The sequence below is a fragment of the Zonotrichia leucophrys genome, chromosome 3 (genome assembly GCF_028769735.1).
Source record: "Zonotrichia leucophrys gambelii isolate GWCS_2022_RI chromosome 3, RI_Zleu_2.0, whole genome shotgun sequence".
NCBI lineage: Eukaryota > Metazoa > Chordata > Aves > Passeriformes > Passerellidae > Zonotrichia > Zonotrichia leucophrys.
In genome coordinates this window covers 21155115-21173227 of record NC_088172.1, presented here as the reverse complement: position 1 = coordinate 21173227, position 18113 = coordinate 21155115, and the positions used below count along the sequence as shown (strand labels likewise).

At 33.4% G+C, this 18113-nt stretch overlaps 1 protein-coding gene across 2 annotated transcripts in view; it reads right to left on the bottom strand.

Annotated features, from left to right (window-relative positions):
* Nucleotides 1-18113, bottom strand: part of CSMD1 (CUB and Sushi multiple domains 1) — a 1074724-nt gene that overhangs the window by 282105 nt on the left and 774506 nt on the right. For both annotated transcript variants that reach the window (XM_064707609.1, XM_064707608.1), the window contains exons 11-12: nt 8084-8187; nt 2548-2660 (exon numbers count right to left, since the gene is read on the bottom strand). In XM_064707609.1, coding sequence (XP_064563679.1) covers nt 2548-2660; nt 8084-8187 — 217 coding nt within the window. The remainder of the gene's footprint in view (nt 1-2547; nt 2661-8083; nt 8188-18113) is intronic.

Below are 18113 nucleotides of genomic sequence, written 5' to 3'. Positions count from 1 at the left end.
CATCTATAATTCTCCTTCATCTTAAAACATTTACTATACTTTTGAACTTGTAAACATTACAGACTTTAGAATTCTGAAGTTGACTTGCAAAACTAAAAAAACACAGAATAACCCACAACTGGCTGGAAAACAAGACTGAAAGCCAAAATCCAGCTGCCAAATGATAACAATATACTTCATCAAAGAGATGCTATTGTAACTGCAAAACACACATTATGTGCTTCAGGTGTTTGCAGAAAGTCCCCAGAAGCAAGAGGTAGAACTCCATAAATAAAATAACATCATTAGACAAATACAGAAATTACAACAGATTAATTTACATTAGAAGTACCAGAAAGAAATTATAGCAGAAAAAAGTATCATCTGATATATAAAATTTAAAATTTTGAACTTTTTCATAGAGTTATGAGAAGGTAAAGTTCATAATTTTGAGGAAATTATGAAGATTTGAGGAAACAGTGTAAATTTCAGATACATAACTTTTGCCAACACTCTCTCTCCACTTTGTAATCACTATTTCCACTGAATATATTTCACAAGTGAAAATTTTAAATACAACATATTTTCTAAATATCCACAAACCCTAGAAATTACTTGAGTAGAGAAGATAAAATCGTGACAGAAAGGACAAGAAGAGGTAAGATAAAGAGTAATTAGATAAAGAGTATGTGATTGTGCTCATGCAATAAAACATACTTGAGCTGAGTAACTATACAGGCTTAATGCATGGCACAATGTTTTAAGATTCCCTAATGTCTTAGCCACAGAAGGGCTACAAGTCTGCACCTGATTTTTCATTCAGAGCTCTTGTACATCACACCTGAGCAATTAGGACAGTGTTTCAAAAGCCTCTGTAATTGTCCTTGTTCTCATGTGGTTATTCTCATGGCCATGGACCTGGAAATCTCAGTAGTGTTGTTATGGAGGATTCTCATGGGAAGTGATTGCCACCCTCACAAGAATCACACCTACTTTCTCCTCTGTTTTCCTTATTTTGTTGATTTCAGTTCACATTAAAGAAAACCAAAACATGGCGCATAAAAGAAGTAGATAATAATAATTAAAACACTCAAATATTATCCAGCAATATGTGCTCACAGAAACTTAAACTATGAATGTAAAACATTCTATCTGACTATCATGTTCCAATCAGTACCATGAGTGGGAATAACAAACAGTGAGCTTGAGTGAGTCCCAAAGAAAGACGGTGTTAGGGAAAAATAATGGTGGCAGTATAACCCGAATCACTGCTATCATCACCACCTGCCTCAAAGGAGAGATCACCAGTAGAAAACTATTGGTGTGGAGAAGTGCCACCATGTTTCCTGGCTGACCACTGGGGAATATTTCCCCTTCCTGTTCCTTTCAACATTCACAATATGCCACAAACCCTACTTCTAAAAACCTGCTCAGGCAAGCCTTAATGTTCTTAGTGCAATAAATGTATAGCTTTCTAAACTTGAGGTTAACATCTCCATAACTTTCCATTCTTTATTTTGCCTGTTTTGGTATTGAAACAGTAAGGTAACTAGAAATGAAGGGAAACACTTAGAGTATTTCAGTTTATGGACAATGTTTAAGAAGAACTCCCACTCTTCTAATTCAGTTATTTTCAGTTACTGAACTGTGAAAAGTCTCTCAATGTTTTGCAGCATCTTTCGTACAAAACTAATTTTGACAAGATTATTATCAAATAATTTTCATCATATGTGCCCATAAGGTACTATTGAAAATAGTATCAAGTGTTTTCCCTTATCCTTAAGGTGAAGTAATTAACATGGAAATTAACAGAAAATTATACCAGATGTTAATAAGAAAAAGCTCTTTTTAGCTGCAGGTCTATGCAATCTATTGAAAAGGGAAAAATTCAATACATTAACGCATACTAACAGATATCAGGTATTTTTCAATGCAATTAATCAACTTCAGAAGGTACTGAATTTCACACCATCAAAAAGAAAAAAACCCCAAGATATTTATATTGCAAAGATTCTCATTTCTTTGAGACAGAAGCAACACAAATGAGGCTAGGGTAACTTAGATAATTTTTTTAGTTAAATTTCCACAATTCTATACAACTTCATAATTTCCACAACAATATACAATATATCTATTCAGTTATTTTCATTACATACTAATTTTGACTTAGGTCTGTAAAGATTCTCAGTGAGGAATGAAAATAAGTTTTATAAAAACTAAGACCACAAAAATTCTTAGAATATTAACAATATTTTCTAAATAGTATCCAATGTGATATGGGTTAGCAGAATATAAAATTTAGGACCTTTCAAATATATTAGAAATTTGTAGCTTCTATTGACCTCACAGTAAAAAGTATTAGAACAATAAATTTCATTTTTACTTGCAAATATTTTTAGTTATTTTGTAGGTATTTGAAAATTCATGTCTTCATTTACTATTAATTGACAATAGAGACATCATAAAACCTATTTAGTTTGTGAAAGGACTAAATGCCTATTTGAAATTGATTTGTTGGGGTATAATGAAGTTTCAAGATAAGTTTAAAATAGTTAACGTAGCTCATACCTTGATAAACAGCTTTGAATCCTGGTGAGCCAATGCTGTCATCAGATTGTAAATGAAGCCACATCTGGTTGCTCATGCTCACAATTAGATCAGGAACACTAGATCCAGTGAGTCTGTATGTAGGATAAATGGCAAAGTAAATTAGTAGATGCATAAATTACTAGTACGACTACTTTCACCACCACTACCAAAAAACAATGGTTTTTAAGCTATTCACATCCTGTTCTAATCAGTTGTTTTTCTGATAAAATGAACTATTCTATATGAAATAGAACAATGTGAAGTAATAGAAAATAATTAAACACTTCTAATAAAGTTTCCATTAAGTAATTAAGTTGTGAGAGATGAGAGCGACTGAATGAATAAGTTTTCACCTGTTTGGATCAGTATTGGTTTTCTGCCATGCTTTTTAAAAGTGAAGAAAATTGCTTTACATGCCTTACAGCCTGTGTGTCCAGAACTTACTACCATCACATTTACTCCATTCAAATAACTCTGATCTCAAATTTCAGGGAAACTGCTCTTTCTCACAGAGTAATCTGTGATAAGTCTGTATAGATAAACACAATGCAGTATACAACACATATAAGGCAAACTGGTGAATCCCATCATAAAACTTCAGCACTTGTCAGTAGTGTCACTTATACATCTGTAATTCTGATACCAAAAAATTGTGTGTCAAAAAGAATAATTAAGAAAGATTGCTTCTTAATAGTGAAAAACAAGTGCATAATCAGGTTCTACTCCTGAACAACCATTCAGATCTGGGTAATAGGCATAGAGATTTACAAAAAGCAGTGGGAAATGTCACACATAAAAAGTGGCAGTAGACTCTCACAAACTAAATTTTTATTAGATAAAACCAGAAAATTCTTCCAGCCCTCGGTCTTGATCATGCAAAACAAATAGGCATCAGTCAAGTAAAACTGATGATGTGCCAAACCAAGATAAGATGTTCTAGAAGCAGAATTTCTCAAGAAAACAGTGTATGGATTATTTTAAAAACATATTATTTAAATATAGTAAACCAGATGTTAATACTGTTAAAACTTAAATGCAAAGACATAATAAAAGGAGAGGCTGAGAAGAAACAAGGTGAGAACAGAGGAAGCATGAGACAAGTCATAGGAATTCTCTGGGTTTTCAATCAAGGTTATGAAAAAGTGACTATATCCCATATCTACAATAATTTGGGTTCTTACTCAGATATATTGAAAATAAAATTTAAAACCACAATCCCCATATGAGAAGAATGAGCTTACTCATTACTACTGAACACAGCACCTGGAACTGCTGATAAAATGGCTGAGTTTGCTCTAATATGATCTGTAAGATTTCTGGTTATGACCTTAGTTAGTATTTGATTATTTTGATACTATAGGTGCAGAAAAGGAAGGGAAAAAATCCATTATAAGTCAGCATATGCAAACACACAAACAGTGCTTAGCTTGGATAAGTAAGGAAATCAGGAAACAATGACAAATAGCTAGGTTGTTCAGTTTGACCTGTGTAAGAATGAAAATAAAGCAGCTGCTTAGTCTGAAAACTACGATGCTTACTAAATTAACTGGGAGCTGTACAGCTTCAAAGTGATGCTAGGTATAGTCAGAATATCTAACATTCTCTTGCTGATAAAATAATGAATGTTGATAAAGTTGGGACATTCATTTAAATTAATAATATAACCAGCTTAGGAAAGGAAACTACCCCACCAGACAGTGAGTAACAAACAAAAGTAGTTTAGGAGATGCCTGCAGAAATACATATACAAAGAAAGAAAATGCAAAGATTACATACACACTGAAGGACAACTGGAAACTTGCAAGTTTTGTGCAAAAATTTCTCAATGGCTATTTAGATGTGTAAACCTTTCGCAGGACCAACTAACAACTGCTTAAATGGCTCTCTTTATACTCAGTAATCTGATTAATGTATGAGACCTACACTGATAATTTCTGAACACAGATAAGATGAACCCGAAAATTCTAAGTCTTTATGAGTAGGATGGAATACTTTCAACTAATATAAATGTCTCTACAGAACGCAAGCAAAGAAAAAGGAAGAAAGAAAAAGGAAAAGGAAAATAGGAAAAGGAAAAAAGGAAAAGACAAAAAGAAAAGGAAAAAAGAAAAGGAAAAAAAGGAAAAAGGAAGAAAGGAAAAAAAGAAAAAGAAAAGAAAAGGAAAAGAAAAGAAAAAGAAAAAGAAAAAGAAAAAGAAAAAGAAAAAGAAAAAGAAAAAGAAAAAGAAAAAGAAAAAGAAAAAGAAAGAAAAAGACACAACTGAAAAAGGTAAACTCATCAAATAGGAAGAACCTCCTTCCTTCAAAATGTCAGTGCTCTATCCATAGATGATAGATATGAACCAAACAAATTACAATCACTTCCTCAGATTCACATGTTGGGGTATAGGAAGAGGGCCAAGTCTTTTGGAAGGGAAAGAAGTGGGAGAAAACAATTTCCCCCCCTCAAAAGAAAAAAAAGAAGCCACAAGCAGATATCAATAAAATGCAGAGTCATTTCTTTGGTGGTGGTAGTTTCTGTCTGGTGTTTTGTTTTGTTTTGCTTTGTTTGCTGGTTTAGTTCAGGTTTTGTTGTTGTTTCTGTTTGGTTTTACTCCTTGAGAATGCCTCCATAGATAGAACTACATCCTTCAGCTAGGATAGAAGATAAAGCAGATCAAATCTTTAGGGAATGCAGACCTGTCTACCAACACATGCTGTTACTGAATCCGAGTTTTTCCCAGTCTGTAATCATCTCAAGATCAGACCATCTGCAACTAAATCAGAAAAGCTACAAAGTTTTAGAATCAAATGCATGAGATTCTACAGATTTCTACAAAAATTCTGCATAATTTCTACAGAAATTCGGGCATTTTGTCTGCCAACAGAAGCTTGAAGAGTGTAAGAAAAGCTGTATTATTTCTTTAAGATGCCCTGGGAAATTTAGAAATTAAATCTAGCTAGAAAAGTCTTCGCTGTAAGCTCCTTCAATCTCCTGGGATGAATAAGAAACTGCAAGGTGCTGCTGAAAGCTCATTAAATGTAACAGATGTTATTACAACCAACTAATAAAAAATTTTGAAAAGAAAATCACTCTGACATTTAGTTATGAACTTTCTTATGACAATATATCTACAAGTGGACCTAGTGTTTTATGAGAGATGTTACCTTGCATTTACAGAAGACCCTCCTGAACAGCAAGTGAAATGGCACATATCTGTGGTGCTGTTTAAGTATAACATATTTCGCAATGCATGATACAATCCAGTGCTTAATAACTTCAAGAACACTGTCTCAATAGAAATTCAGATTCATTATTAATTATCATGAGATTTGTCCTTGGGCCTTCCTGTATTCGAGTGTATTTCAGTTATTAATAATTTTGTTTCTCAAATGTTTTTCAGTGTAATGCTAATTTTACTACCCAAAAGGCAGCTAAATTTATTTGCATAGATTTCACTTTCATCAAACATACAATTTACAGTAAAAATGGTAGGACCAACACTGTACCGTAATCCTTCAGGATGGGCTGTGCACTAATATGGATAAAACAGTTGTTATTTTAGTCAAAAAAATATATTAAAGAAATGGTTAGAATTAAAGCGTGTCTCTAGTGGGACCATTGTAGTAATTCTAGAAATGCCAGTGATGGACTTAGAAGCGGATATCTGCTACAGAAATTTTAAAATGTTATTAAAGTTAAAAAACATTATAGGAGGTGATGTTATTATGAAGTCCTGCTTATTAAATAGCAATTAATATAAGAAAATAATATTTTTAATTTCTATTTTTATTTTCTGCATAGTCATGGAAAATAGATGTGAACTAGGTAGTCACAGGCTAAATGGCTTCAAATGGAAAGGCAAAAAAAAAAAAGAAAATTGACACCTAGTTTTAATTTTGACATAATTTTGGCAAATTTTGACATATAAAGTATGCACAGTGTAGAAAACAATTAACAGTTTAGGATAGCAAATTTCCTACTTAAAGACTTGACTCTTAAGGAGTTTTGCACTCTTTATGAGCAAAGCTGTATCCCAATTCAAAAAAGAAAAAAAATGCAAATCCTTTTGTCATAGTTACAAGCAATGAGATCAACCTCATCAGAAGTGCTGTTGCATTATACAACTGGTCTGCAAAGTACAAGAAAAAATAAACTTATGCGTGGAAATCCATTCCCAGTTCATGTTTTCTTGTTAGTATAATGTGCAAGCCTTCAAAACAGGGAGTTTCCTTGTCTTTTTTTTTTTTCTTTTTTCCTTTTTCATATACTCAGAATATAGAATTCAATTTACTCAGTAGCAGATACTTGGTATTGCAAACCAAGAAAAACAAGCATTGAGCAAATAATTCAATAATTCATCATATTTTTAAGCCAAATTAAACTAGGAGTTTTCTAAGAACTTTGATATGACAGTTCAGATATTAACAATTAATAAATCTCTATATTCATAAGCCAATACATGTAATGGAAATATTGTCCTCAGAGATTTCTCCCTGAAAAAGCATTCTAGTTTATTTAAAATAAAATGTGTGGGTGTTAAGAGTACTCATTTGCTATAATTAAGTAAAGGAAACTAAATGGCAATTATTTTTATGAATTAAAACCCTCTCAAAATATAAAACTACATTGGATTTTTTTTATAAAATGTGCTCAGTATTGTCTTTATCCAACAGATTTTTTATCTGTTGGATAAAGACAGTAATGTTATTATGGCATAATTGCTGCTAATTTATCTTATTTATTCATTGATAATTTATCAAGACTGTAATTTTGGTCTGTGTTTGGTGACCAGGACTCTCATGATAACTTAACCCTCTAAAAGTGGCAGCCAAAATATCTTGTTAACCACAAGATCTCATTATGCAGTAAGAAAAAAATAGCATATGCAATAAAAATGAGATGGTTAAGGTAGATTAATTAATCTGTACAGGGTTCTATTATTTCCATTAATCCAGACACTACTGAAGAGCTGTAAATTTAGAGTAGCTATCTAGTCTGGAATATTCCTTCAAATTTATCTAAATTCCTACACCATCAATATATTACATTATATTATTCCATAAAGCATGTTTAAATTTACTGAAAAGTGGACTATGTCCTTTCATTAAGGCTTCATACACAAATCCAATTTTGAGTATTCAAAATTTTAAATCAATCAATGCCTTTTTTTACACAAGTTGTATCTTCTGTTCACTGAAATTTGAACCTTTTATTTTTTAATTCCCTTAATTGCTTGTGAATACAAATCCAGTTATACAGGTAGTTGTTTTTTAAAGGAAGCATTGTTTTTTATTTTAAAAAATTCAATGTGCAGTTTTGGGTCCCTAATGTTAAAGCCTATAAAGATGCTACTAATTATTTGGAGCAAACTTTGTAATGAAAAATATTTGTTGATGGTGCTTGAATTTTAAGCTTACGTTAATTATCAAATTCCATACATTAAAATTGCAAATTTAAGTAGATATATCCTGGCCTGGGAGAAACAACATGACAGCAAATTTCCAAGAAAAATTTTGTAAGTTGTATACTTACACATACAACACTGTTCTGGTGTCACCAACTTTCCCAGCATCTCCAACAGTAAGAGTATCATAGCCTCTTTCCAGTTCAAACTCTTCAAAAGCAAGCTTTATGACCTATTAAAATTAAATAACTCAGTCACTTCAAACATTCCCACATGTTATCTAACCTGTTCAATTCTTGAATTATTTGCCTGCTATAAATCAAATAATGATGCAATAATTATTTTTGAAAGACACCTAGAAAGACCACAAGTGCAGAAAATTCTGCAATTTCTCATGCTTAGGAGCAAGTCACTGCCATAATGCTTCAGAAGTATCACATGCTAATATACAAAGATGCCAGACACCACTAACTGGTGATAATTGTTCATTATTGAAGTAAGAAATCTATTTTCTTTTTCTAACTCTATATATATTGTATGTATATATATTTTTAACTATATAAAAATTGTAGTGCTAGTATTGGAAGTATATTAAAACATTCTTATCTCTTGGATTATACAATAACAAGGTAGAACATATGAACTACTAATTCATAAAAAGATAGAGGAGGCTGGTTGACAGAAATTCAAAAGCATGAATTTCCTTGCATAAATTACTAACATTAAACTGTGATTCCACATAATGTTTAGTCATGCATTGCCAAGAAAATTACAAATGTACCACTCAGAGTTCTTTGAAAAGTTATTTACAAAATTTTAATTTTTTAAGATAAAGTATGAAAATGGACTTGGTTTCTATAAAAGAACAATTCTAAGACAAGCAATTTTAGAGTTCAGTATTGGCAAGTAGTTGCAGCTGATATATATGTACACATATATCAGGACATTGCACCTTTTTGTAATTTGACACAAAAGGTTTCTGCAAAAAACTTGACACAATAGTGCAGACAGTCAGTGATTTTCCACAAAATTATTCATTTTATCTTTATATTAACTTTTAGAGATATTCCTGGCTAAGCTCTCAGATAACATCAGCCATTGCATGTGATGCAGTTAATTTTTCTTTTGTTTTGTGGTTAGAAACAACATTTGGGTCAATTTGAGTTTTCAGCACAAGCTTTATTATGCTCCTTTTTTGGAGGAAACACATGGAAAAACTACACTGTCCATCCACTTAAATGTATTGCTATATGATTATCAAGGCAGAATGCATCTCAATCAAATTTTAGCCCTCTAAAAAAGCATCATCCAACCCAAGCTAGTTGTTTAAACTTTTTCAGTATTAAAAAAGAAAGCCAGGCCGCCTCATTTCTGTGTTGGAATTGGAAAAGTCTAGTACAATGAACTGTAGAGAGGAACTTGCACCACTAGATTAGGTGATATTTACATTGAAGAGGAACTTACACCACTAGATTAGGTGATATTTACATTGAACTACGTTGCTTTTGTTTGTAACCCAAAGAAAAACATACAGGCAGAGAAAATCCTCAGCCTTTGCCTCATCAACTAAGGGGGTCATCTAAAAGGAGATCAGGTTGGATCTGCCTTTCCTAAAGCCCTGCTAGTGGGGTCTCATGCCTTCAGGTAAAACAATATACATTTTCATCTTCTCCTGGTGTACCTTCTAGTATTCCTAGATTATATCAGTGGTTAAGATGCAAAATTTAATTATTAAATCAAGACTAATAAAGCTAAAAGGAAGCAAAAATTATGTAGAAGCACAAAAAGAGAGTTGTTCCTGGCAAAAAAAAAAAAAAAATGCAAGACTTTTAATGCAATTATTATTTAATATGGAGGAAAAAACCTAATAGAATATTCCATGAAAATATAAGGTAATGTATTATTTAAATAATACATTTGGTTTGACTCCAAATAATACATTTGGATAGACTCACAAATTCTTTTATACAACAATTTAAAAACAAATATGAACGTTCACCTCTTTAATACCAAAATAAGTCAGAAAAAAAAGTAATTGCATATAAAACATAAATGAAAGTTTTAAGCTTCTGGCTAAGCATATAGGAAATGTGACAAGAAACATTCCTTTATGGGAGATACATTGTGAAGATATATTACACAATATTAAACAAAATCTTGTTATCTCCATTTCTATGATAATTGTTATTTTATGCTAACACATAAAACCTTTTGGAAAGACCCTTAAATGGTTGAGGGCTAAGAGGACTAACTTGAATTCCTTCAATCTGACTCATAGAAACTAAATTTTAATGTGTAAACAGTAAGCACCCAGTCTAATCATTGCTCTTTTCACAGCTGGTGGACAGAAAATGGCACTTTTCTCTCATAACATTTCCTGAGTTGGAAAGGACCCACCAGGATCACTGAGTACAGTTCCTGGGTCTGTACAAGACAGTCCCAAGAGTCACAACATGTGCCTGAGGCTTGGTGCTGTGACCACTTCCCTGCAGAGCCTGTTCCATTGCCCAGCCACCCTCTGGGTGAAGAACCTTTTCCTGATATCCAGCCTAAACCTCCCCTGACACAGCTTCAGGCCATTCCCTCAGGTCCTGTCACTGGTGACCACACAGAGAAGATCAGTGTCTGCCCCTCCTCCTCCCCTCACAAGGAGCTGTAACTGAGAGAAGTCTCCCCTCAGTCTCCTCCAGGCTGAAAAGACCAAGTACCCTCAGCTGCTCCTCACACAGCTTCCCCTGAAGGCCCTTCACCATCTTTGCCACCCTCCTTTGGATGCTCTCTCAATGTTTAATGTCCTTTTTATATTGTAGTGTCCAAAATTGGCCCCAGCACTTGAGGTGAGACCACCCCAGTGCAGAGCAGTGAGGGACAACCCCCTCCCTTACCCAGCTGGCCATGCTGGGCCTGATGCCCCCAGGACAGGGTTGGCCCTCCTGGCTGCCAGGGCATTGCTCACTTATATTCAGCTTGCTATTGGCCTGTATCACGAATAGTGGCCAGCAGGAGCAGGGAGGTCATCCTTACCCTGTACTCAGCACTGGTGAGGACACACCTAGAGTGCTGTGTCCAGTTCTGGGCCCCTCATTTTGGGAAGGACATTGAGATGCTTGAGTGCATCCAGAGGAGGCAACAACGCTGGTGAGGGGCTTGGAACACAAGCCCTGTGAGGAATGACTGAGGGAGCTGGGGGTGTTTAGCCTGGAGAAGAGGAGACTCAGGGGTGACCTTATCATTTGCTACAACTTCCTGAAAGGCGGCTGTAGTCAGTTGGGACTTGGTCTCTTTCTTCAGGCAGCAACTGACAGAACAAGAGGACACAGTCTTAAGCTGTGTCAGGGGAAATATAGTTTGGATATTAGGAAGAAGCTTCCACAGAAAGAGTGATAAAATATTGGAATGACCTGCCTGGGGAGGTGGTGGAGTCACCATCTCTGGATGTGTTCAAAAAAAGACTGGGTATGGCACTTGGTGCTATGGCTTAGTTAAGGTGTTTAGGGCATTGGTTGGACTTGATGATCTTGAAGGTCTCTCCCAAACTAGTCATTCTGTGGTTCTGTGATTCTGTTACCAGGTCCCCCAGGTCCATTTCCAGAGTTCTGATTCCAGATTCTCATCTATACAATGAGGATTGCTCCATCCCAGGTGGAGGATCCAGCACTTGGCCTTCCAATGGCAAGTTGAACTTTCTATGGCTGGTGATTGTCCAGTACTTTACTTTATTGAGTTCTGTCTGCAGGGCCCCCCTGCCTTTGAGGGAGTCAACAGCTCCTCCCAGTTTTGTATCATCTGCAAACCTGCTCAGTATTCCTTCCAGCCCTGCATCCCACTCATTTATGACAATGTGTGAGGGAACTGGGCTGAGGATGGAGCCCTGTGGAACACCACTAGTGACAAGTCCCCAGTCTGGCATCACCCCAGTCACTGTCACTCTTTGTGTCCAAATCATGAGCCAGTTCATCACCCATCACATGATGTGTTTATGCAGCTGAGTTCCAGACATTTTGTCCAGAAGGATCCAGTGGGACACAGTATTAAAAAATACTGAAATCCAAAAATATCACATCAACTGGGTTTCTTTGATCAGCTAGGTGGGTTACCCTATCATAAAACTAAAGTAGGTATGTCAAGCAGGACATGAGGAACTTTCATCCCCCTGAAGGACTGCTCACCGTGACCACTGACTGTGTTGAGAACTGCTCACTGTGACCATTGACTGTGTTGTCCTTCAGGTGTTTTTCAATAATTCCCAGAATAATTTTCTCCAAAATTTTATCAAGCCCTTAAGTGAGACTGGCCTGACACAAGTCATATTATCTGTCTTACAGTGGAGCAAACTACCACTTAGAATGACTAATGACTACATGGGAGTTTTGATGACTGTGAGAAACTAAATTTTACCCATATGTATTTGGTTAAAATTTGTGTGTAGATTAAGCTTTGAATTGTCAGAATAATTTTTAAAATTTGTTAGAAGGCAGATTGAAGAATATAAGACAACTGTGTGGGTATATCTATATCTGTATCTATATCATATCAATATAGATATGATATAGATACATGAGTATCTACATAGGAAAAACTTATGAGGATTCAATAATATCACAATACACCACCATATACTACATATACTACCTATGTGGTTTAACAGTACTGATTAATATACCAAGGGAGGAAAAAAGCAGCTCTGTGGTGCTTATCCAGATTCAGTTTTGTTTTGCAATTAAAAATTCCAGTAATACTAATTTCACCATCACTATTTATACATGCTTAATATGAACAGATCAAATGAAGAAAAGAATTAATTTTCATTTAGAAGAACTGGAAACATGAAAATTGCTTCCAAACATATTATGTTTATTCCTGGATGATCAGTTACATTCTTCTTACAGAAGAATGATCCTATTTGCTTTCTGAAAGGTATGAGACAAAATTCCCTTATAAGCAATTCAGAATGATTACTTCTTATTAGATAAATAGACTGTGAAAACAGAAAACAAGAAAAAGCTTAAAAATACAAGACACCTAAGGAGGTACGTATACAAAAGTTCTGCAAGTGAATTTGTCATAATTAGTTTTTCATTTGAAACACTTTCTTTTACCCTAGATACTCCCATACTTCATGTTTCTGCTGGAATAATTGCTGTTGCAAGCAATTCATAAAAACAGCACCAGAGTTGTAGGAAATGCCTGTATGGACATTCTGTCTGGAGGAAGCAATAGGGCACATGGCAGTGCTACATCTCCAAAACACCTAGGTGTGCATGTTCTTTTCACTACTAAAAAGATCTATTTTACTATTACTTATACATGTTATAAATGTATGCATTAAGTAAAGAGAAAGTATTCAGCAAGAGCAGTGAATTTTTTTCTAAGATGCAAGAAGAAATGAAAACTCCCTATAAGATATCTGTAATATTTTCAAGCGGATCAAGTCAACAACTTCAAAACAGCATCAATGTTAATAGAAGTGTATCTTATCCTCCCCTCAAAATGAAACAATAAACCCAAAACAAACATAAAACCCAAACAAAAATAAAAAACAAAAAAACCAAACAAAAACACAAAGAAAAACAAACAAAACCCCAAAATAAACCAACAAAAACAAGCAAAAAATCCCCACATAAACCCCAAAAAACAAATCCAAACCAAGAAAAGAAAAAAAGAATACCACACAAATAAACAAATAATCAACCCACAAAAAAAGAGAAAAAAAACCCCAGGACTTGCTTGAAGGAACATCTCTTTAAAATGAGAAAACACAGTGAGACAATTTGTTGCCTGAGTAAAACTACAGTAGCATACATTAAAATCAGAAAACAAATCAATCCTGAGCATCCATGATTAGAAATTTTAAAATAATAAAGAAAAATGTTAGTTATAAAGTCTTTTTATACAAGCTGTTTGAAACTGTAATAGGTTATTCCATTTCATTGACAAATGTAACAGTACTTTACTACTTTGCTTCTTCTCTCTGCTGCTATGTAAATATCAAAAGTAACATAAATATTCAAGTTTTATTGAATATTGACTTAAACATAGAAATACTGTTCCAGTCTTTCAGGTTTCTAATATTTTTTTTAATTTTTAGAAGAATGGAGCCAGATTCTGAAAGCAGATTTGTAAGCCAAGGTTTGGAGCACCTATTTCACTTAAGAACAACATAATATAGAAGCAATTTCAAAAGATGTTGCCAGTATTAGAGAACACATAGAAGCATGTTTTTTTTGAGAAAACTCTCAAAACTCCACTCTTTCCCTAGCCCACCCCTCCTACAGTGATATCTCTTGAATTTTTAACTGGCAATGTAATTATAGACAAAATCCAGAGGAAGAGGAAATGTAAAAAATTGACTATATATAGTAATAAAACTAAGTAACTCTTAAAGAAGAAGTTTTATGGGTGATGTATTGTGAAAGATGGTATAACTTTTTTTTTCATATTCCTTTGTAAATTATGTTATTCGTTTTCCCTCAAAGCCCTTAAAAAAGGTAAAATATTTATCCCAGTCATATTATTCATAATTTGGCATGGGTAAAGCTGCAATTAATAAGATGCAAAATTAATAACTTGCAACTACCAGGCTCCAACCAGAAGAAATAAAATTGATGCCAATACAAAGTCCTGTCCTGTAAAATTTTAATACCTCCAATTTTTGTTGAGTGACTACAAATTTATTGAAAAAATTTAGATTATTCTGTTCATTATTTAAAAAAAATGTTAAAAGCTTTAGGTACTACCATTATCCCAACAACTGTAGTTACTTAAAAAGCAATTATAAAAAGAAATTTGCTTATTTTTCAATATTGACATTATAATCTATATTCCTCATTCTCAGGAATGTATTTTCCTTTTAGCTTCCACTAATGACTTGAAAATTAACCTAATAACCACACCACACCTGGTAGAAATTAAATAAAGATAAGAAGGAAATAACATTAATATCATGTTGTAGTAATAACGTAAAACCAAAAATGCTGATGCTGTTTTAAAAAAAGGAGGAAAAAAGTAAAATCACAACAACAACAACAACAACAACAACAACAACAACAACAACAACAATAATAATAATAATAATAATAATAATAATCCTAAAGTTTGTTTTATAATGACTATTATCAGGTGATTGTCCCATGCCTGGAGCATTTTCCAGGTAAGTAAACACAGACTGTCTTTTTCCCCACAGCTTTTCTTTCTTTGGATTGCCATTTTTAACATAGATAACTTTGAATGTACTTGCCATAACTGACATAGCCCTTACTCAGCAAGTTAATTAAGGCCAAATAATCTGAGATCTTTGGAAGAAAACAATAAGAACTATCTTAAGAAAAATCAGCTCATTTTGTTTATGTAGTAAAAGTTATGAAGTGATTTGACATTAATCCTATACTACTCCAATAAGGAAGAACTTTCTGAAATATAGGATAGAAAGGATGGACATACAGTGGCTGGAAGCTAAACCTATAAAAAATAGAGAATTAAATGTAAAAATGAGAATAATAAAATTCTTGATACTATGAAGTGCCATTTTTAGTGGTAGCTGTTAATTATGTAAAATAGATCTATAACTAATCATCTGCTTAAAGAATTTAAATACATCCACAATAAGAGAATGAACACATTTTTAGACACAGTTTAGTTTCTTCTGTAGAAGGAGATGCTAAAAAAAATCCCATAATGATGATTTCAGAGTTAACAGAGCTGCCACAATCTGTTACTCAGTCAGAGAAGCAGCTTGTTGCCAAGTTAGATTTTAATCTTCAGCTATAGTGCCTAAACATCATGTTGAATTTCACTTTGCCATCCTAATCACTGAAACATTTTCCTCCTTCTCTTTGTTTGTTTGATATGTATACAAATATGTTACCATTTCTATGTACACAGAATAGTATACAGCATTAAAATTTAAGTCCAATGAATATTTCACACCTATGTGAGCCATATTTTTAATGAATTATCAATCAATTTGATTTAGGTTTGAAAGCTAAAATTAAAACAATAAAAAGCAGAATCGCAAGAGGAGATAATTATTCATATGTTCACACTAAAAGTTTGGAATTTATCACTTTTGGACAATTTTAGACAACTCTCTGATATATTAGGATGATCTATTTCTCATTTTCTGCCAAAGAAAAATGCCAAATATATGGCTTTCATTTTTGCTCCTGCTGCTGCTCCAACTGTCAGTAGGAAACAAATATGGAAATACACGCTTTAAAGAAACACTGTGTCATTTGTTTTAAACTGAAAAATGGAAATGAAATAAAAAAAATGCATCTATTTGCTTGCCATTCATCAAAAAGAATTCTGATTGTGCTAATTTGATTATTGTAAATATTTTTCAAAATATTTTAAATAAATACTTTTAGATTTGTTGTTCAAAACAAGGTCTGCAAATACTGTTCTTTAAATTTGAAAATTAAAAGCTCCAGCTAGCATTTTTTAAAAACAAATTACACATAAACTAATATCCCATGAATTACCAGATAAGAACTCTGACTTAAATAAAGGCTGAGATTATCACTTATTAAATGAGCACACCATTTTTTTGCCTTAAAAATTTAAGCAGGAGAAAAATACTGACTTTACTCCATTTGACTGTTGTCTTTCTTCCTAAAGTCTTTAAGGAGTGGGTAAATTTTATTGATTAATTCAAAGTGCAGAGGAATCTTGATAGAGGACATGAAAGAAAGGTCTACATGAAGAAGTGTTTAAGTATGAAAGGTGTGTATCCATCTATACACAAACTATTCTCTAGAAAGTGCCATATATGGGAACCTGAAGTGTTAAATCCCAGCCCTGTTATTATTGTGTAGTCCTTAAAGCAATTAATTTCAAGCCCTTGAAAATTATTTATTTGAAAGCATAATTCCTCAAGAGTTTTCTGACACTTTAATTCTTCTTACTTAAACTTCATGTGAAACATGAATCATGTATGGCAAATATTCAAATTTCAGAAAACTTTAAAAAAATATAATGAATTTTATGTGTCCTAACTCAAATATCATTGTACAATATTCACCAAGGGAATTCAAATACCTTTGTAATGACATGTGGGTCAGTGGAATGTCCAGGACATAAAAGTAACAAAATAACAAAGCAAATTTGCAGTTGTGACCTTAAACAAAAAATTAACTATGGGAAATCCATACACACCCAGTAGTTCAAATATTATTTTTTATTGAACATGTTGGGTAAATCCATTATTTCATGCATTCTAACACTATGAAACTTTTTTTTAGGATAATTTCCTGCAGTAGTAACCATCTGTCAATAGTAGCTGAAAGGTCCAAAACCGCCAGTTTTCTTTGAGAAGTAGAGTACTTGAGCTTGCTGGTTTCTTGTTATTGTGGCATAATAGTTCCAAGAGCACAAACTATTTCTTTTAGAAGCGTGACACATCTTGCCATCACACTGTATGGTGCAAAAAGGCAATTGAAGTGAACACTGAAAAACCTCCAGAGGTACAAGGAGATGCCAAAATATTCATAGAAAGAAATGCCTCAGAAAAATACAATGTGACAGTTAAATTAATTCACTAGATATGCATACAACTACTGTTAAATGCTTTTTAAAATAGAGACTCAAAGGTCTGGGCCATATTGAGCCAAGTTAGAAACTCTGATAAAGCAGGTATGTTTACTGTGCTAATGGAAGGTTACATTTATGGAATTTTAAGAGGAAAACGAGCAATGTGTCAGCATATAGTGTTTCTTTCTTTCAGACGTCCACACTCAGATATTTTCTGCCATACAAGACATCTTTGCATCTTGTCTGCCTCTCTAGAGCGACATGGATTTTCCTGCGTCATACACATCAGCCTTGCTTGTAACATCTTGAATACCTGAGCATCTCACACCATAACATACTTGGGGATGGACAAACAAATTCTATCTTTGGTGTACTGAAGTGTTTGTTGTAATAAGATAACACATGCTTCATATAGAAAAAGTCTTATTTATAATGCTAGAACATATAAACTGCTTGTATATACATTTATAAATACAAAACATTTATATACATGATGAGAATGAAGGAACTGTGAATGAATGCATATCTCTGTAATAAAATCTCAGTAATATTACATGGAAATTGAATTGTCAGGGCACCAACATTTTACATAAATCTGGAAGTTTTTAGATAGTGTTATACACTACAATG